Source organism: Puntigrus tetrazona, chromosome 1, assembly GCF_018831695.1.
Source record: "Puntigrus tetrazona isolate hp1 chromosome 1, ASM1883169v1, whole genome shotgun sequence".
Taxonomy (NCBI): domain Eukaryota; kingdom Metazoa; phylum Chordata; class Actinopteri; order Cypriniformes; family Cyprinidae; genus Puntigrus; species Puntigrus tetrazona.
The window spans coordinates 13,081,737-13,107,574 of record NC_056699.1 but is presented as its reverse complement, the minus strand read 5'-3'; the positions used below and the strand labels follow the sequence as shown (position 1 = coordinate 13,107,574).

The window sequence follows — 25,838 nt, the reverse complement described above, 5'->3', positions numbered from 1 at the left end:
CTAAATTGCGGCAGAAGTGTTTTGCAATACAATATGACCACAATAAGTACGTTGTACTTATTTTTTGATGTAAGTATGCAGTAGTTAAGGCCAGCGAATATAAAATGTAACCCAAAATGTTATTGCGAAAAATGGTCCTGCATTCATTTGTATTAAATTTTTAATAAAAAATTAATAGTCAGTGTTAGGTTTCCATTTAGATAAAGCTTGGTAAGTGTGCATATGTGTGTGTGTGTGTGTGTGTGTGTGTGAGAACACCTGAGATCAGGTCCGATCAGTGAATGTCTGCGTAGCATGGCTCTGGCTTGTGCATTGGTCAGGTTGGTGGTGGATTCTCCATTGATGGCAACAATTCCATCCCCCACTGCCAGTCTCCCGTCTTTACTGATTGACCCGCCATGAACCACAGAGCGGATTATCATGCCTGAACCATCCCTTAAGGCACTCACTGTCATTCCTACACACACACACACACACACACATGTTACGTAGTCACCTTAGGATAAGTTGTCCTATGTATTTCTATAGGTATTTCTATTTCGATCTATCTCACAAACAACCTCATATAGTGTGAAACTGTTTTTTTTTTTTGCTTGCATAATAACAGTGGAATTGTTCACCTACTATATTCGCAACCAAGACTATAAGGCTTTTGCCTGTACAGGCTATCAAAAATAAACCTAAACCCACAAATATTCACTGAAGTGACAAATAGCCCCAGGCTCTCTCAACAATGAATATTTTAAGTGTGTTACATACACACACACACACACACACACACACGCATATATACACACAACACACACTTAGTCATTTATTTAAACAAAATCTTCATAACCAACACAGGTGTATGTTAAAGTGGGGGTGTGACCAGCTCCACAATGAAAGTTTCTCTCTCGTTCCTCTCTTCCGTCGCGGATAGGGTTTTGGTTTCTTGCCACTGCCGCCTCTGGTTTGGGAGCACTTAATTATTTTTTTACCTTTAGAAAACCATTTTTTCTATAAGTGTCCATTGTTTCTTGAATGCTGATATTTGAAATGATTTAAATAATACAAGAAAATCTGAATGTGAAGTTAAAACCGGCGGTAGGTGGGAGTAAGTCACTGTAAATAAGTGAGTCATTGGGACTTAACCGATTCATTTATACGATTGATTCATTTAGAGACGAATCACTGTCACGTTGCTCAGAGACGCAAAACAGTGCTGTAGTAGTGTGTGGAAATATGCTGTGTTGTCGAAATAACGCCAAAAAGAGAAGAAAATATTAAGTCTTTTAACTTAACTTCTTGTTTATTGAACTGTTGTAAAAAAGTGTAATCATGAGAACATACTCTAAATGTGAACGTGCACAAGTCTCGACTTGACATGCGCTCTGTGGACGTGTTTTGAATGGTTTTTGCAAAATACTCAAAAATGTCAAATCGCACATCGTTAAAACAAAAATTATGGTATTATCGGAGACGATATACATCGCATGCCCCTAAAATCATTATTCGATAATTGCAATTTCCGTACCAAGCGAAACCCTTTAACTGTCTGCCTTATCAATTCAAACTGTCTTATTCAAAGCGAATGCATGATTATTTTTAAGTAACAATGAAAGTGTCAGCGTACCATGTAGAGTCAGTGCATTTAAGAGGGTCTTAATACTCCTCATTCACCTTTATGGCACAAAAAGTAATGGCTTTGACTCATGTTGTATTAAAATCGCAGCATGTGCCTTCAACAATTCATTTTACGAGTATTAAATTGAGCTAATGAGCTTCAAACGGTGCCGCTGACTTCATTGTGGGTGTAAAGTGACTGGTTGGCTTTAGACTATTTTTTGCTCTTTACAAATCTGTCTAAATTGCTCTCAATTTGAAGCATGCACCATGCAAGCCTATATTAAATATAGTATGAGGTTGATTCATGAATAATTAAGAGTCCATGCAAAGAGAAAACACATGCAATACGAACATACGTGAGAGCTAAGAAGCAAGGAAACACACATCAATCATGGAGACAACACTATGGTCGTAAAGAATTTGAGATTCGTAGATTTTGAAGCTTTTATTTTCAATTTGAACATTCATTTATCAGGTTTCTTGTCTGAACAGTCAAATTACAGTACAATCATAGTGCGCTAGTTACAGAAGTGCACATCTGACCATGTAAAGCACAGCACAGGACAGAGATGACACAAGAAAACACCGAAACAAAAGACACACGACACATCACGATTTATAATCTCTATTCCATCATCCAACATAAATAACTGACTCTGTCACGTTAATAAAAAAATCAAGATGAAATGGGACGCTAAATTAAATAATACTGATGCAGAGCTTTGTGTCAAACTGATGAATATTCATTGGAATAAATACTTCATCAAAAAGAAGGAAAGTTTTAATAGAAACCGCCACTTTTATATTCTTCACTGAGCCTTGTGATTTTGCCAATGAGATGTAGTTGTATAGAAGGATACACTGCAGGGCTTCACAATTACGATGGCCTGAGGCCAGTGTGAGACCTTAGAAACCTTTCAGCTGAATGTCATCTACCCTATTGGGCTGTGGATTCTGTGATGTCATTATCATTCCTACAAATTATGCTAAAATACATCCATAGCGTAAAGTTACGTAGCTGACATAAAGCTTTGTCAAAATTGTGAGTGATTTGTAAAATGCTTGGTCACATCCGTAAGAATGGGGTAATGATTACAAATCACGGTATGCATCATTTTCAGGCGTGTTTATGAATTTATAGCTTTTAATGGAGTTGTATTGACATGATTGTAAAAGTTCCAGCTATTAGTGCTTAAAAATACAATCATTAATCAAATGAATCAGATTAATAATTTAAAATGTTCATTGGAATACAAAAATATATATTTTTTTTATAAAAATATACAACTGTTACACTTTACTTTTAATATTTTTGGGGTCAGTAAGATTTTTGAAAAGTCTCTTTCGCTCACTAAGATGCATTTATTTTGGTCACAAAAGTGAATGTTTTGTGTAGGACAGGATCAAATCAGAACTACTACGCTGACAGGGCCAGCAAAATAAATAAATAAAGAAAAGTAAGATAAAGAAAATTAGTTGGGCCCTGCAATGCATCATGTACAGTACAGCTTGACTTGACTGAAAACATCAAAGAAAAACATAAATACTAAGAAATCACAAATCTTTAAAAAAAAAAAACATCAATACAAACTAAAGTACATGCTAGTTAGGAAAAAAGTTACATTGTATCATGCACTAATACAAAACTTTACATCCCTACGTAATATATTGCATGTGTACAACATCTATACACACATACAAACACGCGTTACAGGTCTCTCACAGAATTCACCTCGCAGTCAAACATACTGAAGATGTATAAGAAGACAGATAGGAAGAGTGTAATGAACAGGGTTAACATACCCAGACTGGAGTTTCCCCTGACTATAGTTATGGTTCTCTCATAGCCACTTGAGGGGATGGATGCATTAATAGCATCAGCCTCCATCTTGCTGTTCTGAGAGTGGGAATTTGTCTAGAACACAAACAGGGAAAGCATCAGGCATCTTTACTCAGCCAAACGGCCTATTTTCTTTGCATATGCTGTAAATGGAAAGCAAAAAGATCTCTAGAGCTGCTAAGAGCCCTTTTAAACATCTGTCCTGCAGCAATGCTTCGTTTCCAGTGCTGAAAGTGTTTATTTAGTACACAGGCATCCACTCCTCCAGAGAGATCCCAGGCGAGTCGGTGCTAGTGAATGTGTGACTGAATGACATTCATAGCAACAAGAACAATCCTCTGATGAACCATTTCCTGCACTTTTTTAAGTTGTCAGCAGATGATGTCAGACACAGTCCTTGCTGTCAAGACAAAAAATAGTTTTCTGATATTCGCTACCTTCTTCTGAATCCTGAACCAGTGTATCAAACCCAGAAAATAGCTAGGGTCCAAAATGACCTCTTGCCAAAAGCCAAATGCAGCATTTTTTTATTTTTATTTTTATTAACATTTTGCCTACTATGTTTACTATGGCTGCAATTACTTGATCGAATACAGTAAAACACAGCCACATATGCTAAAAAAATTACAATATATTAAAGTAGTTATCAAATAGTTAGCTATCCAGTCTTCAGTGTCACACGATACTTCAGAAATCATTAATATTGTGATTTGATGCTCAGGAAACAATTAGATTATTATACATGCTGAACAGTTGTGCTGCTTAATATTTTTTTAAAGGACCTGTGATACTTTTTATTAGGAATCTTTGATCAATAGAAGGCACAGCATTTTTTGTGTAAACACCTTGTTTTGTACATTTTCATTTGACTTTAATGCATGCTTGTAGGTTAAAGCATAAACTAAAATCTAAAGTGAAAAAAACTACTGAAACCCAAATATTTGAATGGTAGGAATATGACAACATTTGTTAAGATGTTAATAGTTAATAATTATGCAGGTTTCATGAAATACCAATTAATAACAACTTTTGTTTTTTACAACCTTTATTTATCTTAGTGCTGTTCTGTATATTATGCTACTGTTCAATTTTAATTTATGTTTGCTCATTAAAAATTAATACAAATTAAAACGTTACAAAATATATTAGTGTACGTAGAAATTAACCCAGATTAAAAGTATTATGTTACTTTCAGAAACTTATTGTAAAGAGTTCCCTAAAATATTTATAATTTATTACAAGTATTAAATATTCTAAAGAGTTTTTTAGTTGGTGGACATTTTATAACCTCCAGGTTTCCGTGTATTGACAAATAAGCGGAGTAGCCTGCATATAACCAATATGCAAGAAACAGGCAGATAAATAATAAATACACAAACAGATATATACATAGAAAAAAAAGATACTGCAAAATACATAATGCTATATACGATCTGTTCACCACTGGCAGATAAGTTAACAACGCAGTCAATAACAAAACATTTAAATATGTTCTGAACAAGCCGTCCAAATGAACGAGCGCCTTACACACTTGCGGTCTGGAGTAAACCAAAACCCTCGTGTGAATAAGAGATGATGTCACGCAAATCCTGTCAACAAATATCCTCAACAGTTAAACCCTGGCAGCTAGAATGACCGCACTGAATTAGGTCAGTGGAAAAAAAGCACTTTCTCTTTCGCCAGCTAACTGTCCAAAACAACCACCGTAGAAACCAAAAAAGTATACCATTATGAAGCGGCAAATCTAACCTTTACGCTGCGCTGTAAACAACCAACCAACCTACTGAGTTTAAGCTTGAAAAACAAACGTCAAGAGTCAGTGAAAGAAGCCGGATCATCCAGCTCAGACGTTACTACGCCACAACACCGTTACGAAACAGACCACATTAGTAGTAAAGCAGGTATAGCAATAAATAGCCTACTGTACCTGCAAAGTGCCGTGCTGGTTGTTACGCTCTGAGTGGCAGCTGCCTGTTATATCAGCTTCTGTGTCCTGAATGTCATTTTCCTGTCAATGACAAAGCTATATTAAATCTCCTACTCTGGAATCTTGTCCCACTCCTCTCTTTATCCGGACACAATCACATATGCACTCGACAGACTCTTAACTTTGTGAAGAAAAAGTTCCCAGGACTAGCTGTACACGATTTCAGAGTCGTGGGACACATAAACACAAACGCACCACTTGTTTTAGGAGGCTGGTGTTAGAATTCAAGAGACATTAATTATTGAAAGATTCCAGTAACCGGAGACTCACGAGCCACAGTTACTGAGACCCGGTTCACAACAAAGACCACCATCAGACCAAAGTAGATCTCCAATAATAGTACTCTGAAACAGCACACACGGATTGGGTCGAAAACATTCAGCTCACTTAATATGCAAGATGACAGAGGCGATGCATTTTAAGCAAATAAGAAAATGTTTAACGCATAGCGTTCAATGAACATCTCAGACTTTTCCACACTAAACTAAATTACACTTTTTTAATGGTCTACTATCAATAGCCAGCAGTGCATACACATGCACCGTAGGAAAACCGATGGAGGTAACAATGATGGAAATGATTACTTTATTTTGTTTTAGTGAAATAATTTATGTTGTTGAAATGAAATTCATAGCTAACATGTAACTGTACTTCAAATAGATCGGATGCGCTGCTACTGAATTGCTGTTGATTATTTCCGTCGTTGTAGATTATTGCTGCTGCTGCAAAGTGCATGAACTTCATTAGCAGATCTATACAGGTGGAGCTGGGGAAGGTGGAGGGTTTCAGAGGAACTACACTACAAACTGCTCTAGTGAATACAATTTGAGTTAAAAAAATATTTTAAATTGATAGGGAAAAAAACAAAATATTTTTACGGTAAGGAAATGAACTAATAAATAATAATAATGAATAAAATATTTTGATCTCAGTAAGAATATTTCACTTCTTAAAATGTTTACTCAAATACGAATAAAAAGTATAGTAAATGTATACTAACTTTTTATTACAGTATATATTTTTACACTTGTTATAAATCTATTATTATAAAATCTATAATTACGAAAAAACATGCACTACATATTTAAATATTTAGATAAAAGCGTGTTTCACTTTTTGTGATCAAGTTTTGAAAAAGCAATAATATCTCAAATCTGACAAATCAATAATATGTATTGTATTGATGAATTTGTATGAAAATCTGTGTAAATTTTAAAATCCCATCAGCAGATGATGAAGGTAAAATGTTTCCAAGAATATTAAAACCCCTCTGACATTAAAATGCCTGCAGTTGAAGAAAATGTAGTAAGATATACTCGAGTAGTTATAATTGACAACTGACGATAATTGACAAACATGCTACTGCAAATTACATGTTAAAGTGCTGCACGTTAAATTCTCTTACATTAAATATGTCTGACATTCTACAAAGACCCAAATGACCCAGAACCTTCATAGACACAAAACATCTTGGATTCTAGATTTCTCCCATGCAGCTCAAGGTTGTTATTGTGGCTGTCTATCTTGTGAATGGTGCTGATTGTGAAGTGAACGGAGAAATTTACCGCTAATGGTTTGGTGACTCCGATTCGTACGGTGCCCACAGCAGTGCCCTTCAGGACATGAACGGCCTGAGCCAGACTCGCGTGGCTCAAGTCAGTCCCGTTCACGAACATCAACCGGTCGCCTGGCAACAAGCGGCCATCTCTCTCTGCCAAGCCGCCTGCTACAAGAGAGCGGATCACTATCACAGTGCGCCCTGGGTTCATGGGGTCCTGAGAGAGTTTCAGAAAGTGACAGCGCAAGAGGCAAAGAGAAGAATAGCAATAAATTAGGAGACACTGCTGCCATGTTGTAGAAGGATTCCAAACCAACTGGGACTCTCCAAACCAACTGATGTGGAGCTCATACTCTGCTGCTCCTTTCTTGTTGTAGTATTGGTTCACACACACACACACACACACACACACACACACACACACACACACACACACCTGGTAGTCTAGTATACTGAATCCCAGGCCAGAATCGCCTTTCTGCAGCTCATAGACTTGTATCTCGTTCTCCCACATGGCCTGATGGGATAGCACAGGAGCCTCTGTCTTCCATTCATCCTCTCTGCGTGAAAAGAGACCCCCGAATGACTTCTGCTCTGCCTGTGAGACAAAGGAGACAAGGCAATATTATTATGCGGTGAATATTATTTGAAAAAGGACAGCAGTGTTAACTTGTTAAATTTTGTAAATAATTCCGTTTATTATGTTAACTGAGAATGCTCTGTAACACTTTATTTTACAGTGCCTTTGTTACACGCTACATGTCCTCACAATCACAGTAATAAGAAATGATGTGTAATTACATGTAAGTAAACATGCAAACTCTTGCCTTAATTAAAGTACATGTAGTTAATTACTATAACGTAAAGGGTAACTGTTCTTCTCATCCGTAGCTTTATATGCTACTTCAATATTTTTTCTTTTGTTATTTTTGGAGATTTACTGCAAAATTGCTTAAAAGAGATTAACAAGTGCATGCTTATTACACAGAAGAAAAAGGGTCATGTGAGTTTGAAACAACAGTTAACCATCTGTCAAAAAGAAGTCAAATTTAGCCTAGTACTTCTTCTGCAGACAATCTACTTTAAAACAGTATACTTCGGTGCTAACTGAATGATATGTTTTTATGCATGTTATTTGCAGTAAATGTATTCAAATTTAAATTGATATTAAATGCAGTTAGCTACACTTTAGAGTTCTTATTGACCCTCGTAAGCGGGGTATATTTACTATGAAATATAGAAGTGTACCGCTGAATGTACTGACAAGCATTAATTAAAATATACCTTAATATCAGTGAAAGTTGTATATCATGTAATGTGTAACTGCAATTCAGTGCATGCAAAACAGATTATTTGTTATATGTAATATCCAACAACACACTGCATTTAGTTACAATTGTGCCTTAGTGTGTTAGTCAATACATCAAAATAAGTGTACTCCTGAAATATCAAAATATGAATTTACATGTAATGCAGTTAAGTGCATTATTCTGTACAGTACTGTTACACGGACTAGTAAATTGCACAAACTTTTAAACTTTTCTTTTAAATATCATGGTGCACAGACAAAGAAAACCTTTTCATTAAATTCTGCTAGTAGGTCCTTGAGTGAGAGTTGTACATCGTCATCATCATCATCCTCTTCCTCTCCGACTGTGGGTAGGATGAAACGACTGCAAACCACACAAACATTCACAGGAAGTTCCCTCAGCAAGCTCACAACTTCCTTATGTGTCTCTCCAATCAGAGAAAGCCTGTTCACCTACAGACAGAACAAACACATCACCTTCGCTTGTTCTGCTGAAATGATCCTCTGGGCTTTTCTACTGACAGGAAGGGCTATTTTTAAGTAGCTGTCATGATTGATATTCATGTGCAGTCAGCACTGAATAAAGTGCTATGCATGGAAAACAGAATGCAGAAAGAAAGATGAGCGCTTTCAGTTATTATGCATGCATGTGTTAGCAGGCTTTACGATAAGGGATTACAACGGTGTAATCTATAAACAACAGTATTATCTGTGTGTAATGCCTGTTTGACTTTGAAGTACAACCAAATATCATTTTCATGAGGTCTTTTAGGTAAATAAATTCGAAAGTAGTGTTTGTACACGTAATGGTACGTGAGGTATTCTACGTGACTTTGTAGACAGCCCCTTTCCACTGTAATATAAATGAACCTCTAGCAGCTCGTCTCCGGGCCGTATGATTCCCGTCTGTCCAATCGGACCCTCTGGAAGTATGGAGCGGATATAGTGGTGACCTTCCTTAGTCTCCAAACTCAGACCAAGACCGCTGCTCTCAGTGAACTTCTGCACCAGCGACACCTGCGCACACACCCACAGGCCATGTAAATATAAACGTATTAGCATATGCTTAAATATACAGTGTACACTGATATACAGTGGACATGCACATACATCAAAAGCAGGCACATAAAGAGACACAAACTGAGCATAAACATATGCTGACACACACTCACAAATCTCAGCCATGGAAATGAACTGTCAGCTAAACAGGATAGAATACAGATGAGACGCACCATGACTTCATATTGAGGACCCAGTTTGCTTTGCCACTTCTCCTTCAATTTCTCCTCCTCTTCATCAGACAGTTTGCAAACTAAAACAAAATTTCCAAGCGTCACGCAGCTAATAAATAAATGACAACGTGACTGAGGAGAACAGACTACAGAAGACAATGTACGTTTTCATCATGTCAGTTAAATTGTGATTGTGTCAGAATTTGTATTTTTACACTTTATTTATATCCATGTTAGAGATCACCAAGGAAACTAAAGAAATCTTAAAGGCCTAGATCACCCCGAAATGAAAATTCATTAATTGCTCACCCTCATGTCGTTCCAAACCCGTAAAACCTTTGTTCGTATTCGGAACACAAATTAAGATATTTTTGATGAAATCTGAGAGCTACCTGACCCTCTATAGACGGCAACACAACTGAAACTGTCTATATGAGCCTTTTCCTTTTTTTTCTCTCTCAATCACTCTTCAGTCAAAGAGCTCTCTAATTTCATAAGATAAACAAAAGTCTTAGGGGGTTGGAAAGACATGAGGGTGAGTAATTAATGAAAGAATGTTCATTTTAGGGTGAACAAACCATTTAAATTAATATTCTGGGTTGCTTACAGCTTAATGTCTATGGACAGAATTTGGTTTGACAGCAGAAAAAATTACATGTAAATAATAATATACTGACAATGCAACAGTGTACAGTTAGGAAAGCAAAGTAAACAGAATTATCAACTTTTAAAAGCATAAACTTTGGAAAGGATGAAATGCTTGCTGTATCTTCATTGAAATTCATACAGTATTTTGACATAAAAGACAACACAAAATTACTGACACTCAGGCCACACAAAATATAGATGCATATGTTTCCCGAGCAGTTTTAGTGAAATTTAAGCATTACATCATTTGCTCGCCAAGGGATCGTCTATAGTGAATGGGTGCCATCAGACTGAGAGTTCAAACAGCTGATTAAAACAATCACTATAATTCACAAGCAACCCACTCAACTCCAGGCCATCAATCAAGTTTGTCAGCATATTTTGCTCCTGATTCAGACAAGACAAACAATGATTGACAAACACGGTTTTATCAGCTGTTGGTGGCACCCATTTAGTACAGAGGATCTATTGATAGGCAAGTGATGTGATGGAAAATTTCTAATAAATTAAATTAATTCTCTGCAAAGCGTAAAACCTGAGGTGCATGTAAAAATGAGTGGCTGTAATAATAATTGTAAATAAATCTGTTCTTACACAAGGACTGGTTTCTTTTCTTCATACTGGACTCTAAATCACAGGTTTGCGTTGACTCAACTGAGGTCAAAGAAAGAACAAACAGAAACAGAAGCTGTTATTAGAATCAAAATTAGGGTCAAAGAGCTACTAAGACTTCACACAGAGAACGGGCCGAAGTGAAACAGAACTCATGAGTGAAACACAGTGTGAATGAGTGCAAATAAACAGAAGTGGCAAGAGTTTCACTAACTGCACTCTCTGTTGAAGTTGAGGTCCCGGCGTTCAGTATAGAAAACTTTCCTTGGGGGCAGAACTGGCTTTGGCTCTGGTAGACATGGAGGCAGTGGAGGGGGAAGGAGGCCCAGAGGGGTTAAGGGTCTCTGAGAGATTGTGGACATACTGGGGGTAGTTTGTGTTCCAGACGCTGAGCCCATTCTGTGAACAGCGATCTGCACTTGTTGGCCAGTGAGCAGGATCTCCTCCGCTTTCTGTTTAAAGATAAATTATAACCATTTAACATCATATTTGAAAGGCATCCTTTATCATTTAATGGGTCTGTACTTCTAACGATCTACATTTATACGTTTTCATTTATCATTAACAACAATTATAGAACATGATGATAATTTTTTTTTTTTTTTTTTTATAAAAACCTATTATAATATAACATTTTAATTGGTATAGTGTCACATTTACTTTCATCATTATTTAGTGTGAAATTAAACCAGATGATGTTTGTGTCTTTCAGAATTTCTGCGTGTTAAGATAAATAGTTCCAGTCCTAAACAACCATATGCTAACACAGCTCAATTTTTCACTTCAAAGCTTATGGCACGCATTGATTTTCATGCTAAATAGCTCTTGCCACAACATCAGTACTGAAAATATTGATGCTTCAGAAATGATTGGCCCAGCCCCACACACTTATCCCTCTATTTTACCACAATGCGAGCAAAGCATTTTCAGAAATGTGCCTGATATACGTTGTAGTAATGTTGTTTGTGATCATTCTGACCTTGGCAAAACTTAGGGAGAAAAATGTAATAATAGAAGCTTTAATAAACATGACAGAAGTGTATTTCCACGGCGTGTACACCAGTCAGAGAGTCTCAACACGTGAAAAGTCATTGCATTATTTAGTGCTTCACAACCGAGGTCTCTAAAACCCCAAACATATAATTAATTCAAAACTTTTCATCGAGGACATTTAAAGTGTGTTATGGAGCAAGTTGAAATTCTCTTTATATTAAGCTACGATAAGTCGTGAAGTATTAAAACGATACTTCGGTGTTGTTGTTGTTGTTTTTTTCAGATTACCAAAATGACCCTGGAACCCTAAGCAGAGGAAGAGGTTTGGACTAATGACACATTTACACAAATACAAACACAAATCTAGGGACAATGTAATTAATCACATACTACCATTCTGCCTAATACAAACACAACACTGGAAATAGCCTTCCCACACACACACACACACACACACACACACACACACACACACAAACAGAAACAACAACAACACGATTTTTAATTGCTATAACATCATTTGCTACGAAACCACTGAAAAATGTATTAAGAAACAATAAATAGTTTAAAACCATACTGTTTAAATTTATATGTACAAGGAAAGTAAAGAGATAAAAAATAAATATCTTTATGGAACTCACGGAAACGATGCCATCTCCAATGTGAATGCTCCTTACTTCAAATCCTCTGGACTCTAAAATGGTAAATATTAATATAATGTATGAATTTATTATTCTTAGACCGAATGGTTTCGAAATGTCTTACTGAAAAAACCCCAGTAAGGAATCAATACCTTTGTCCAGGTTATTCAGAGATTTGGAGATGTTGACGCCCAAACCGTTTTTGTTGTTGCTGAATCTGACGCCGAAATCTTTTTCCTTTTTCTCTAAATCCTGCGGATGGGTAATTCTTTGTTTACTATTGGCAGTATCAAACAAGAGCAGCATTTATGAAAACAACATCCAATCAAGATTAAGAATTCTCTCTTTCTATTACATTGACCCTTGACTCTTAAAAAACCCAAACCCGTTGTCAATATCGATATAATAATAATAAGAAGAATTTCAAATAATAAGTTATTTAGTCCTTATAGATATATATTATAAATCTATAATATGAAGTCTCTGACAATGTATTAACCTTCAGTGTATAATAATTAAGATAATTTTATAGAGACAGTTGTCCCAATATTGTTTGGTTATCAACTAATTTTTTTGCTTTAAGCTGAAGAAATTCTTCAGGTTTGTAATGTAATGAGGATAAGTAAATTATGATAGAATCTTTATTTTTAGGTGTGCTATCCCTTTAAGGACTGCTACAAAAATCATATACCAACAGTTCACAGTGACCTTAAAAAAAATGACAAAAACAGCACAAAAGCATTAATGTGATGAAGGAGGAACAGACTGCAATTTACTGAATTTGTTGTGCTCTATGGATGAATAAATGTCAAACATGTAAAAAAAAAATGTGTGAATGTTAGTAAATGATAACAGAACTTATTATTTTGGATGAGCTATACTGTTTATATCACAATTTATATGCCAACACACACGCACACACAGCACTGCACCTGTTTCTTTTGAGTGTACTGTTGCTGGGCGATGGAAGGTGAGAGGTCACCATCAGTGGTTTCCCTGGCAATGATAAGTCTCACATAGGAACCAGCGAGACGGAGCTCCCGTGCCACTTCATCACTGCCCATGGAGGACACGTCCACATCTCCAATTCTGAGGAGAAGATCGCCACTGCGCAATCTCCCATCCTGTGTGCACAAACACACATCCACAGTGTCAAGGCATTTGTCACTCTTTTTCATTTAGTTTGCACAATGAACAAACAGAATCGTTTAAATAATGGTGTACGTGAATCAGTGGAAGTTTTTCTAATACCTTTCCAGCTACACCTTTAGGTAGGATGGTTTTAACCATGGTGCCAGTGCTCCTCCCTCCAATGATGCCAAAGCCTAGACCCGGTCCGTCATTCTGCAGATCTATATGATGAATTTGTCGAGGCTGTGGAATCAAACGAAATGAGTGGAAAAAGCCTAATAATAATAATACAAGAAAGACTGGCGCTAGTTATCATGCTTACTCCAGTTAATATTTCTCAGGGTAGGTATATTTTTCAAAAAATAATTTTCTGTGTGAGCAAATTGATTGGTTGTAGCTACAGAATCGATTGAATTATTGAATACAAATACAATTAACTTGAAACTTGTTGACCTTGTGACACATTAACAGGGAATGTCACACTTTATCGGACAGGTTGTCAAGGTGACACCTGCCAATAACAGCGTTTTATTGATTTTTAATAAGCTGAATTTAAAAATAAACCAATATTTCATGAAACAAAATATTAGATGTTTTAAAGCATAGAAGGACAGAAAGTTCAAAAGAATAGCATTAGAAATGTCATTTGAATAGCTGTTACTTTTGCATTTTTATTGTATTTTATATATATATTTATATTTTATTGTATTTATATATATATATATATTATTGCATTTTTAAATATTATATTCCTTGCTTTTTTAATTATTTTACTTTTTGTTTTTATCTATTAAGTGTTCTATATTTCTATATTTAATACTATATATAATATAGCATTATTACAGTCGATACTGACTTGAGTGTGCAATGATCCGTAAACACCATATTACCCAATAAATTTAATTGTTTTCCGCAAAAATAAAATATTTTCCAAGATCTTTAAAATCCTAGCTCTTAATACATTAATTAGATCAAAAGTGACAGTAAAGACTTTGTCACATTGTTACAAAATGATTCTATATCCAAAAAAGAAGCATAGCGTGACACTGAAGATCGGAATAATGGCTGTATTTACATTAAACATAAGATGCTTCTTTCAAAAACATTCCTAGATTTAACCAATACCCAATCCTTTGAACAGGAGTGTGTTATAATAATCTTGCTAACAGAAGTAGATTCATTTTTATTTCCACCATTACCGGCAGACCATCTGCTTTCCCTTACTCTGCTTTCACAACAAACAACAAACCTCACATAAAAAGCTAATGTATAACATTTAAAATGTTAGATGTACTGCACTTGTGGTAATGTAATCAAATTACTGTGGATCAATAACAGATAAGCTGCATAGTAAAACGGGCCAGCTATACGGCATTAGAGTATAAAATATGAAGCAAAGTATGAGGCAGCTCTAAGACACATCAGGGGCGCGTTTAAAATCTCTTAAGGCCATTTCACACATTATGTTAAGTATATTTGGGAAAATTTAAGAGGTGTAATAAATACAGAAACAAAGTTTTTAAGTAGACTTACACTAAATCGACGATTAAGGCCAGAGAGATTTTTGGGAAGAGTGTGGCTCGTCTGTGGGGCGCTGAATGATGGGGTTGGCTCTCTGGCTATAATTACGGTTACCACAGGAGCAGCTTCCTGAAGGACCTGGACAGCTTGTTCCTGTGTTACAGAGGATTCAAACAGCTTTCCATTCACTGCTAGAATCTGATCGCCCTCATGCAGACGTCCGTCACTAAGACAGAAGAATAGAGCAATGAATGGTTTCGAATCAATCTACGTCCCCGTCCAGAACAATGCACTTCTAATCAGTTAAGTTTTTATTATTCTGTACTCGCATCCCTGTCAGTTTATACCTGCACGCTACAGAATCAGGCTCAATCTTCTGTATGAAGATACCGTGACCTCCAATGCTTTCAGTCTCCAGACCAATAATGCTGATGCCTAAAGCACTTTCACCCTTCTCCAGGTCAAAACTAAGCACAGTCCGTCCCTGAAAGAGCCATAAATGGAATCGTAGTAGCTCTGAACGTGTGACATGCATCTCAGTTCATTTAAAGGTTTTTGTTAATGTGTTAAGAAGTTAAGGTGTTACCTGGGCCATGGACTGCAGCAGTGAAATGTCCTCTGTGATGAAAGGGGCAAAAGTCACATGATTGAAGTATCGACATCGGTCATTGCGCCGCTGGGCTGAGAGGTAGGAGTCTCTGTATCTCAGATTGCACGCGTGGTGGGACGTGCTCACACCATCTGCATCATCACTCATAGACTGAGAAGCAGGAGGTCGGGGGGAGACCTGTACAACACACATTTAGAGTAATATAGCTCAGTTGCACTAGCCTATTGTAAGGCTTTACTGGGATGTTGGGATGTTAAGACAAGATTTATTACATGGATAATATGGTGTTTACCTTCACTGAACCTTGGGCACTTTAGTTTTTGGGACAGATTTACTAACAGTTTACTAAAGACACAGTAAAAGATTGGCACTAAAAGGCATAGACAGTTCTTTTTCTGCCTGGCCTTACTGAACATGTAGAATATTTGTAGTTTCCCTTTCACATGTAAAATTTATGGGAGGAGAGTATTAAAATTGATGATCTATTAGCGTTTGCGCATATGAAATTACTGATATCTGTGCCATTATTTAACACCCAAAGAAAGCATGTCTTAAAGGGTTACTCCACCCCCAAATCAACATTTTGTCTTTAATTACGTACCCCCATGTTGTTCCAAACCTGTAAAATCTTTGCTCATCTTCGGATCACAATTTAAGATATTTTGTATGAAAACCGGGAGGCTTGCGACCGTCCAGACAGGGCCCAGAAAAGTTTGAAAGACATAGTCAAAATAGTCTGCCATCAGTGGTTCAATCTGAATTTTACTATGCCAAGAAAAAAAAAATAACGACTTTATTCAATAATTCGCCTCCTTCGTTTCTGTACTGTACCACCATTTTGGAAAGTGTCCAAAACGACGCAAACTTCATACTTTGTTCTGTGTTTTCGTTCAGATCAGAGCATAAATAAACAGAAAATGTATATGTGTGGTGCGGCTGACGCAAAGTGATAAAATATGAAAGGATACAATGCCACTAAAACAAATGAGGTCAGTAAAACAGATCTAAAGTTATACAAAAGATATTTATAGTTTTTATAGTATATATTTATATAATTTATAGTATATATTTATAGTATAACGAAAGATTTCTACTTCAAATGAATGCTGTTCTTTGTTTTTTTGACTTCTAATAAGACAAATGAAGCCCTATTGAGCGTAAGAGATTTTCTAAACAAAAACAAAATACAAGGACGAACAACTAACAGGAGAACGTGAGAAAGAAAGTGCAGTGTTTGGATTTGTTTCATGCTGCTAACAGCTCGGTTATTCACATAATGGTCTCTCCTAAAATAAAAACAAGTGTAAATGTGAACATTGCAATAAAAGCCTAAATGATTGAAGTCTGTCGGGCAAAGCATTAGCTCATTGTTATAATTCAGCCAACTTGGTCAAACGCGTGAGTGTATTTAGCTGAAACGAGGGGTTATATTTCAGCATTTCAGGTTTATTGGTGCAGTGCACAAATATTTAGGAGGGTACAAGCCAGGGCCATCGCTAAAATCGATTTTAAAATATAGTCCTTTTTGTAGCTCTTTTACTCGGTTACAGTGTTTAAGCTTTAACTGACTTCGGAGTGTTAGTGCAGCAGACTTGAGCATGGTAATTCAAATATAAAAATGTTTTTTCAAAGGTCAAGTTTAGATGTATATATATATAATCATTCGCTCAGTTTAAAAATCCCATTGGAAAGTCAAAGGAAAGTCCTCACCACGACAGAAACGTGTGTGTGACTTGTTGACCCCGGCCTCTCTCTCTATTCAGCACAGATTAATTGGTCAGCTCAGGTAAGTAGCTTATACAACCTCAGCTTGGTCTTTGCTGCTGTTTTCATAGAATCGTCTCTTTAAATACACCACACACATGATACACATAAGCACTTACCGAGGATCTACGGTACACAAGCAGACTTCCTCTTACAAATAATCAAAGAATACACGTCTACATTTGGATTTAGAAAGCTCATCTGAAACCATTGCGTATTGTTTTAAAAAATAATTTTAATCTTGTGAATAACTGTTGCTTCAAATATTATAAATTCTATTTATGAATCTAAGCATTATTATAATATGAATGCTAAAAGACATTACTAGCTCTTACTCAGTTCTTAAAAGAATGAATTGTCTTGCAACCAAAAAGTCTCTAAAACTATTTCAGAAAGAGGTCTATCATGACTGACCATATGCCTCAACAGCAGGCAAAAAGCACAGCTGGCAATTCTGTTTTTATTCCTGCTCATTAAAACCTATAATTAAAATAAGTGCTTGAAGTATAACCAATGCGATCAGCTATTTTCTCTTATATGTAAAGATCTTATTACATTTGCTTCCAAACACGGGTTGGAAAAACAAACATATTACATCACAGAATGCAGACAGGAAGTGATAAGCTCGATTAAAGAATGACTCATATAAACAACTTATGCTTATGATTATCCACGGCAAGTGGTCTGACCGATGCACAATGAGCACCAGGATTATCTGATACGTAGATTTGCTGAAGTAGCTACATCTCGTGGCATATTAGTGAACCCATAAGCCTGCTTTTTTTTCACGACAAACAGCCAGTTCTGCTCATCTGGCCTCTGCTGCTCTTCTCATTTCGGCCTGCTAGAAGATTCTAACGCAATCAATTGCGCTTGTGCCAAGTAAATTTAGTCTATTTTTATGATGATATCCGAGGAGCTGAATTACCTGAGCCGCTCGTTTTTGAAAGCTTGGGATAACACAGGCCTTTTTCAAGAGATCATTTCCCGTCATTCCTCTGCACCATAACACACAGACACACACACACACACACACACACACACACACACACACACACACACAGACACACACACACACATAGCTCATACTGTGAACCCAGACCACCTTTGAGACTCTTTAACCTAGTATCCTTGAACAACCTCTCACACCTCCCACTCATATCTGCTGGGCTTCTCTGACCTCTTTATGCTCTGGAAATGTAGTCCAGTGTCACTGTGTTTTTAAACTAAGCACAGTAAAAGTCAAATGTCATATATAAGCTCAAAGTGAAGTTCAATGCATTCAACTATTTTTAATGGAATATCCAGGGCAATATCCAATGCCAGACTCTACGGTCTACAGCATTTATGACTTAAAGAAAATTTTTACTACATAAAAAGTCAACTTTTCCCCTCACGGTTAGAAAAAAAAATCACAGTTAGAATTGAACACTTAAAATGGAGGTAAACAGGGGCTATTTTTGGAGGACCTTATACGCCAGAGAATCAAGCACGCAGCCATCTTTAGAATGATGTCTTCAAACATCTTTGAATGTCTTTACACTAGCTCTGTAAAACGCTCTGTCAAAGCGTGATTATCTGTAGAGTTATCGTGTGATGTTTTAAGCCAATGTCGTAACAAATGGCACTAGACTGGGAAGATTTTAAAATGAGTGGTTCATTCAAGGTCTTAACTTCACGCTGTTGAAATACAAACCAGAAAGCAGAAGACAAAAGATTTAGACGTAGATTTTTCAGCTTATTCAGGTTTGACTTTTTCTAAATGTTTCAAACTTTAACACGCAAACAGGCCGCTTTGTTCAATCAAAATGTTTATTTTGGAAGTGACCTTAATTCAGGAAATTTCTAATAATTTTAGTTTCTCTGCTGTTTATATTTGAACTATACACTAAAATCATGTTAGCGTGCAAATTGGTTACGTCCTGTCGCTTTACCATTGAAACAGCGAGCACATTAAAGCTATTGGACTGGCACCATTCACTTTCATTTTAAGTGCATCACTTAACATATTTTTCTTTTTTAACGCGAAGACGGACAACATCATGCCAAAACTGTTGTCGCTATGGGCGTGATGTGAAATATTCCTCTAAGAAACACGTATCATGTTTTATTTTAACTAACAATACACCCTGAGCCAGAGATGACGTAAGAGGTGAATCAAAGCACTGTTCACATCAGGGAATATCTGAAATGATGCTCCCTGGGTGTATAAAGGCCTTATAAAATATACTTGCATGTAAATTTCTCATTCAGGTATAGCGGTTGCGCTGGATATCAGCATAAAATAGAATTTTGTTAAATGCACTTTATGCAGTTTATGATGTTAATGACAGAATCATGCTGTATATTGTATACAAATACTATCAGCCAACTATTTTTACTTTGCATAATATGATAATGAGGCATCTATTTACTGAACTGAATTGAATGCATTTATTAAAACACACATTATGTGATGGTAAAACCCACTGTTGAATATTTTGACATCTTTTAGTGTTTAATGTATGTTTGTTTTTGTTTGTTTTGTGATGATGATGATGATGATGATCTCTGACCTGCAGTTGCTCACACTGCTGTCCGTTCTCTTGCATGTTGAGTATCTGGTGAAACAGGGGGCTCTGTAAGACACTCTTGAGCAGACTGAGTTTTTCCTCAGCAGGCAGCTCTCCCTTCTTCTTCAGCCTCTGCTGGAGCCGCTCCACGGCCAGCAGAGCACGCTTTGTATCTACACACACATAGAAATGAATGCAAAATGCAACGGCATCCTCTCATAACCCGCATGAGAGCTAATCAAGGCTAAAAAAAAATATATTGTGGCATAGTTTCATACGTACCCATCATTCTCAACTCTCTGAGCGCTGTTTTACCGCCACTCTCTTTTTGACATCTGCAAAGACAGAAGACACAACGTTCAGACATAACGTTAAACACATTCAAAATACAAACGGATTTGTCTCTTTCACACCCTGCTCGAAAGGATTTGCGTGGATTGTGGCGTCTTAATCACTGCCTGGCATGCACACCTGACAGTCCTTACCTGGGTCGGCAACTGTGACGTTTGGCGTGAAGTGAGAGTGACGCAATTTGGCAACCCTCGGCGTCTACCTCTAACCGACGACAGGCTTTATGAATTGCAGTGACGGTTCACTTCATATCACTTCCGATCGCACTGATAACGCCTGCTGTAATCTGTTATTCGTGCTGATGTAATCTGGGTTGGAGTCTCGCGCCTCTACGGGAGGTTCTCGCGACCCGCACGCGCTCATCGTCTACTGCGCGAGCGCTCGTGTTTGCGCCGCGCTGCTCCGGTAATGCGCTTACCGGGGAGGCTTAGCAGCTGTAAACGGACTTAAACTGTGAACGACGGTAATTACCCGGGACAGATGTCCTTACAACCTACCTGATAGGGCTGTAAGCGCCTGGTGGTGGCCGGTGTTGTGGACTACAATAGTAACTAAGGGAAAACAAAGCAGGAGGGTTATAAACGGGCCAATCACAGAGAAGCTGATAGATGTGTAAATATGAAAAGAAATATGTAAATAGGCTAGCAGAAACCAGGGGGCCTTCGGCAAAACCTTATGATAGATGATGAGGTCTAGCCTATATTCGGTGTAACATAGAGTGCGGGACCATAAGAGATCAAAGCAGGTTAAAAAGTTCTTTTGCAAGTTAGTGAGCTAAAAAATGGGGGTAACCATAGCAACAGATGCTCTGTCGCTGTCTGCATCGAACGGTTCATAGAAAAACTACACTGTCATTATTTATCAAGTTATTAGGCTATAGACAGGCTGCATCACACAAAAACCCTTAATGTTTTTTTAAATAACGTCTTTAAAATAGTTGTGAGCCACTACATCAACCTGATGTCGGACAAAATAGATGAAAACACTAGATGATCAATATTTATCGTCCAGCTACAAACGCGTAAGTTATCCATTATTAAGAGCATTAAGATACGGATAACAATAGCACTTTAATAAAAACAAATTCGATGGATAAAATCAGCCCGCTATGGGTCAGGTGTAACTGACAGCTGCGATGTTTTATCGGTTGTCTATCAGTCTCTGTTCGTAAAGATCAATAAACGCTGAATGCTCAGCCCGCATTTACCTTCAGATCAACAGGTTTCCCCCGCAGCTCCTGATAAACTGCCTTTCGAGGACGCCTCGTCGGATGATTAAAAGCCGGGGGTCAATTTGAAACATTTTCAAATGTCGGAAGTCGCATCAGAGACAGTCCACATTATTTAGACTGCCTGGGCTTCGCGTGAGAGTGATAACTAGCTGTCACCGCGCATGTCCGCGATGCGCCTTTGATGCTCATGAGTTTAATGTAAATGGATGTTCAGGCCTCTCCCCCCTCGTTTAATGAAATAACAAAAACATCAGCTCTTATTACTGGTGCTCATGAGAGACGTTTAAATTAGCGTTTGTCCGCAAATTATAATTTGCCAGTGTAATATTTTTTATTATGCAATATTTCCCTATTAAGATAGTAACACCGTTGGAAGCACGTCAATATGAATAGAGTTAAATAACTGCAGGGCAATTACATAAAAAAAAACTACTTCTGTGTCTCTCGCATAGCGGATATATCTAACATAATGAACACTTTTAACAATCAAACACCGAGTAGGTTATAGCACCTCATTCATTTATTGTGACGCAGAAATACATTTGTAATGCTTAAAAATATTGTTAAAAATTTTCCCATCTGTTTACACGTAATTCTGACACACACACACACACACACACACACACACACACACACACACACACACACACACACATATATATATATATATATATATACACACACACATATATATATATATATACTGCATTGAATGAATGCATTAGAAACTTATTTAAGACCTAAAGACACTTATATTTAGGCACTTTCTTTTTCCCCCTCTGATTTAAAGGATAAATTATGGGTACAGGGCTACGTTTAGGGGTAGGAACTGGGTTATGTTTATGTTTTGGCCAATTATGGTGATCCAGGAACCGGCCTTACTTTGCAAAATCATGGCAACCATTGTAGGTGTGTGTATTATTGTCTTATTTCAACATACAAGTATATATATATATTAATTAATTAATTAATTAATAATCTCCCAACTTTAGTGATTAGGAGGTTTTAGAGGTAAGGAGATTGTCTTTATCTTATGTTTTGTTAAGTTTAACAGTGAACAGTATTAAAATCTCAGCCCTTTTCCTATGATTAGCCTACATTAAACTGATCATTAAAAACTGGAGATGTGCAGAGCTATCGTTATATTTCTTTTAATCTTTTAAATGCATTGTTAGTGCCCTAGCTACAGTCTTGACACCTAAACCTTCTTTTGTACGGCACTGAGACGTTTCTGGATCTCAACGGTTTTTAATATTAGTTTGGTGCGGCGTTTGAGTTTAGTACGCAAACTCGTGCTGCTACGGTTTTAAAAGCTTAAAGCAAAAAGTGAGAGTCAGGCAGCGCACCCTCTCTCCGAGTGACCCCGCGGGTGACAGAAGGTCGACCCTTCACTGCTGTGCGCGCTCTCGACCACCAGAGCGTGCTCAAGTTCTCCCAGCTCCACATTCACCGCCCCTCTCTTATCCTCCCTTTCTTTCTCTTTCCCTCCCACCCTCCATCCTTGAATCAAGCATCACTTTGCTTCCAAATTGGCTTGTCATTTTCTCTCGGCGCTCGTCCCCTAGCTGTCGGTTCGCGCGGACGATCTAGCGATGGACTGGCTCTGATCTCGCGGACTGTGCCATCGCTGGAGACGCTCTGCGCATTTTCCTCTCATTCCAGAAAAAAAAAAAAACTGATCGGGATACAACACAGGGCTCTGATATCCCCCGTGTCCACCATAGATCCGTTGGGTTTGGGGGGACAAGGGATACTCGATATATCCTGCTCCTCTCCGCGCTTCTTCGGGAGGCTTCGAGCCTCGCAAAGGCGCATCTGGCGACCGAAGATCAAAACATCATCTGCGTGTTTTATTCACACACGGACGCACTGTCACGGGAATTAAGATCACACAGCCCGATGCTGTCGAACACGTCCGGAGCTGACTATTCTTCCAGCGCTTTGTAAGATGCGGTGAGTCAATGCTTTTAAACGAGGTGACGTTATTTCTTAAGGGCCAATAAATCAATAACCGATGGACGGTTGAATGGCAGTGGCTGCGAGATGCTGTTAGTGTAGCAACGCTGCTCGAACTCTCCGTATCCTACAGCTGAATTATGTCGTGCGTGCGTGTGTGTGTGTGTGTTTGTGTGCGAGGGGCTTTGGACACAGGATGCTTTTTGCCGTGTGTCGTGCGTGGTGTTTTAATGGGCGTCGGTGCGCGCGCGCGCGTGTTTGAGTGTCCAAGTCGCTGCCTTCGGCTCTTGACGTAACGAAACGATAGCTTTAATGTGTTTATCGCAGGCAGGACGGCGGCAGCGTGTCGCGAGCAACGTTATATCGACGGCCTATTTTCACAGCGTCCCTCCAAGCCTTCGCATAAGGAGAAGGCTGTCAACGCCTCGCTCGACTTTGAGCTTTCTCTGTGTATAAATGCATGCGTGCGTTTGTGTGTAAACAGCAGATGCGTTGGTATGAGAGAACAGAGAAGAGAAAGAGCAGAGCATCTTCAACACAGGCACTGGAAACATCAACGGCGAGTCATGCAACTAAACGCCGTCAGATCTGCACAGAGATCATATGACCTTGATTCATTGAGTAATAAAGACACATCTGCTGTTCTTGTCACACTCATGTCCTGAAAATTGCAGGACACTGTGGATCATCATATGTACCTTATAACAAGATTGCTTGTCATTTGTCAATGACGAGCGCGTAAATAATAACTTGAGTCAACTCATTTGTAGACCTGAAGTGACTGTTTATCTCACGAGAACGACCCATTTTGAAAAGAAGTAGGCAGACAGAAGAACTGAAAAATTACTTTACAGGCATATTCACCCAGGCCAGCCTCACACCGTGAAGAAACACCTCATTTTTTGCATCGGATTCGGTGTGAGGATTTTGCACATTCCGTATGCTTCATGTATTATTGCTTTATGATATAAAAATAGAGATTTAATCCCAGGCTTGGTGTTCTGCAGTCAAACTCATAAACTTAGAGTTATTATTAGGTCTTCTATTTTTTTAATCAGAGGATTTGTTATAGGCAGGCAGAAGTACGTTTCTGCTCCGAATCTACATTTAGCAAAAAAAAAAAAAAAAAAAAAAGACTGTCATTATTTACTCACCCTCATGCCATTTCAAATCCGTATGATGTTCTTTCTTCGGCGATACACCAAAGGAGTTGTTAGGCTGGATGACAGTCGCAGTTCTCTTTCATTTTATGGAAAAAAGATGCGATGAAAGTGAATGGTGACTGAAGCTGTCAGTCCTTTATATTGTGCACGACATCTCATTTTGTGACGCTCAGGAGATAGAAAGTTTTGGAACAACATGACAGTGAGTAAACGCTGACAGAATTTTCCTTTTTTTAAGGAGAACAGTTCCTTTAAGATTTGATTTTGCTGCATTTTGCTCAATTATGTAACGACACTTGCAGTTTACCTCTCGTAGTTAACGGTTTCTTACAAGAAAGGATATTTGATAGCGTATGGCATTAAAGGCAAGATAACAGGTCGGTTAAGAAAACTTGGCCCATGACAGTTAAGTGAAAGATCGATTATGAATTATGTGTCGGCACTCGCGGTCTTCTTTGTATAAATTAGACCATTTTAGGTTTGTTCGAGATTCTGTTTTCTCTCAAGACGTTCCCTGTGTTCTTTTGTTTTGTCAGTGGGTGGTGTGCCGAATTTCGTAGAGAGTTCACACGCAGGGTGGAGCTGCGTTTTTCTGATTGGGTTTTTTGGTTTGCTCTGCTTGCCTTGATGGGGGTGTTTTGTATTTCCAGTCTAAGTGTCTTCAAGCTAAAGTGTGTAATTTCTGCACCACTAACATTACCACATAAGCGAATATGATGATATTTAGAACACTGGCCATCCACCCTGCACCCTTAAAAAGGAAGTTGTTTCGCGATCTCATAGAACAACCTTTTATGTCTAAATGGTTCCATGAAGAACATTTAACATCTGCAAAAACATTATTTTTTTAAAAAAAAAAGCTTCTTTGCGACGAAAGAACGTTCTTCAGGTTATAAAAAGGTAAAAAGACTGAAAATGGTTCTTTGTGCAATCAGAACTGGTTCTTCTATGACGTTCTGTTAATGTTTTCATAACCTTCACAAAAACAAGGGCATTTTTAAAAGAATAGTTGACTCAAAAATAAACATCCTGTCATTATTCGCTCGCCCTCATGTCACTCCGAATGACTTTTATGTTTCTTGAGTAAACATTAAAGAAGATATTTTAAGAAAATCTTTTTTATTTTAATTG

General features: G+C 37.7%; 2 protein-coding genes across 11 annotated transcripts in view; one reads left to right on the top strand and one right to left on the bottom strand.

Annotated features, from left to right (window-relative positions):
• Positions 1 to 21,726, bottom strand: part of si:dkey-92j12.5 (multiple PDZ domain protein) — a 37,887-nt gene extending 16,161 nt beyond the window's left edge. For 2 of the 5 annotated variants that reach the window (XM_043243405.1, XM_043243434.1), the window contains exons 1-20: positions 21,565 to 21,726; positions 20,289 to 20,341; positions 20,010 to 20,179; positions 15,667 to 15,867; positions 15,428 to 15,564; positions 15,093 to 15,306; positions 13,680 to 13,802; positions 13,361 to 13,552; positions 12,581 to 12,680; positions 12,429 to 12,481; positions 11,009 to 11,246; positions 10,777 to 10,836; positions 9,535 to 9,614; positions 9,173 to 9,319; positions 8,570 to 8,755; positions 7,430 to 7,591; positions 7,001 to 7,210; positions 5,376 to 5,456; positions 3,412 to 3,523; positions 259 to 457 (exon numbers count right to left, since the gene is read on the bottom strand). In XM_043243405.1, coding sequence (XP_043099340.1) covers positions 259 to 457; positions 3,412 to 3,523; positions 5,376 to 5,456; positions 7,001 to 7,210; positions 7,430 to 7,591; positions 8,570 to 8,755; positions 9,173 to 9,319; positions 9,535 to 9,614; positions 10,777 to 10,836; positions 11,009 to 11,246; positions 12,429 to 12,481; positions 12,581 to 12,680; positions 13,361 to 13,552; positions 13,680 to 13,802; positions 15,093 to 15,306; positions 15,428 to 15,564; positions 15,667 to 15,867; positions 20,010 to 20,179; positions 20,289 to 20,295 — 2,672 coding nt within the window. In that variant the 5' untranslated portion in view covers positions 20,296 to 20,341; positions 21,565 to 21,726. Of the gene's footprint in view, positions 1 to 258; positions 458 to 3,411; positions 3,524 to 5,375; positions 5,457 to 7,000; positions 7,211 to 7,429; positions 7,592 to 8,569; positions 8,756 to 9,172; positions 9,320 to 9,534; positions 9,615 to 10,776; positions 10,837 to 11,008; positions 11,247 to 12,428; positions 12,482 to 12,580; positions 12,681 to 13,360; positions 13,553 to 13,679; positions 13,803 to 15,092; positions 15,307 to 15,427; positions 15,565 to 15,666; positions 15,868 to 20,009; positions 20,180 to 20,288; positions 20,342 to 20,491; positions 20,596 to 20,854; positions 20,883 to 21,564 lie in introns of those variants that run through there. The other 3 variants (XM_043243419.1, XM_043243410.1, XM_043243427.1) reach the window with 3 other exon arrangements.
• A 1,345-nt stretch (positions 21,727 to 23,071) lies between these two features.
• The window catches only part of adgrl3.1 (adhesion G protein-coupled receptor L3.1), a 91,260-nt gene continuing 88,493 nt past the window's right edge, over positions 23,072 to 25,838 (top strand). For all 6 annotated transcript variants that reach the window (XM_043243510.1, XM_043243486.1, XM_043243505.1 and 3 more), the window contains exon 1: positions 23,072 to 23,541. The gene's annotated coding sequence lies outside the window, so the exon portion shown is untranslated. The remainder of the gene's footprint in view (positions 23,542 to 25,838) is intronic.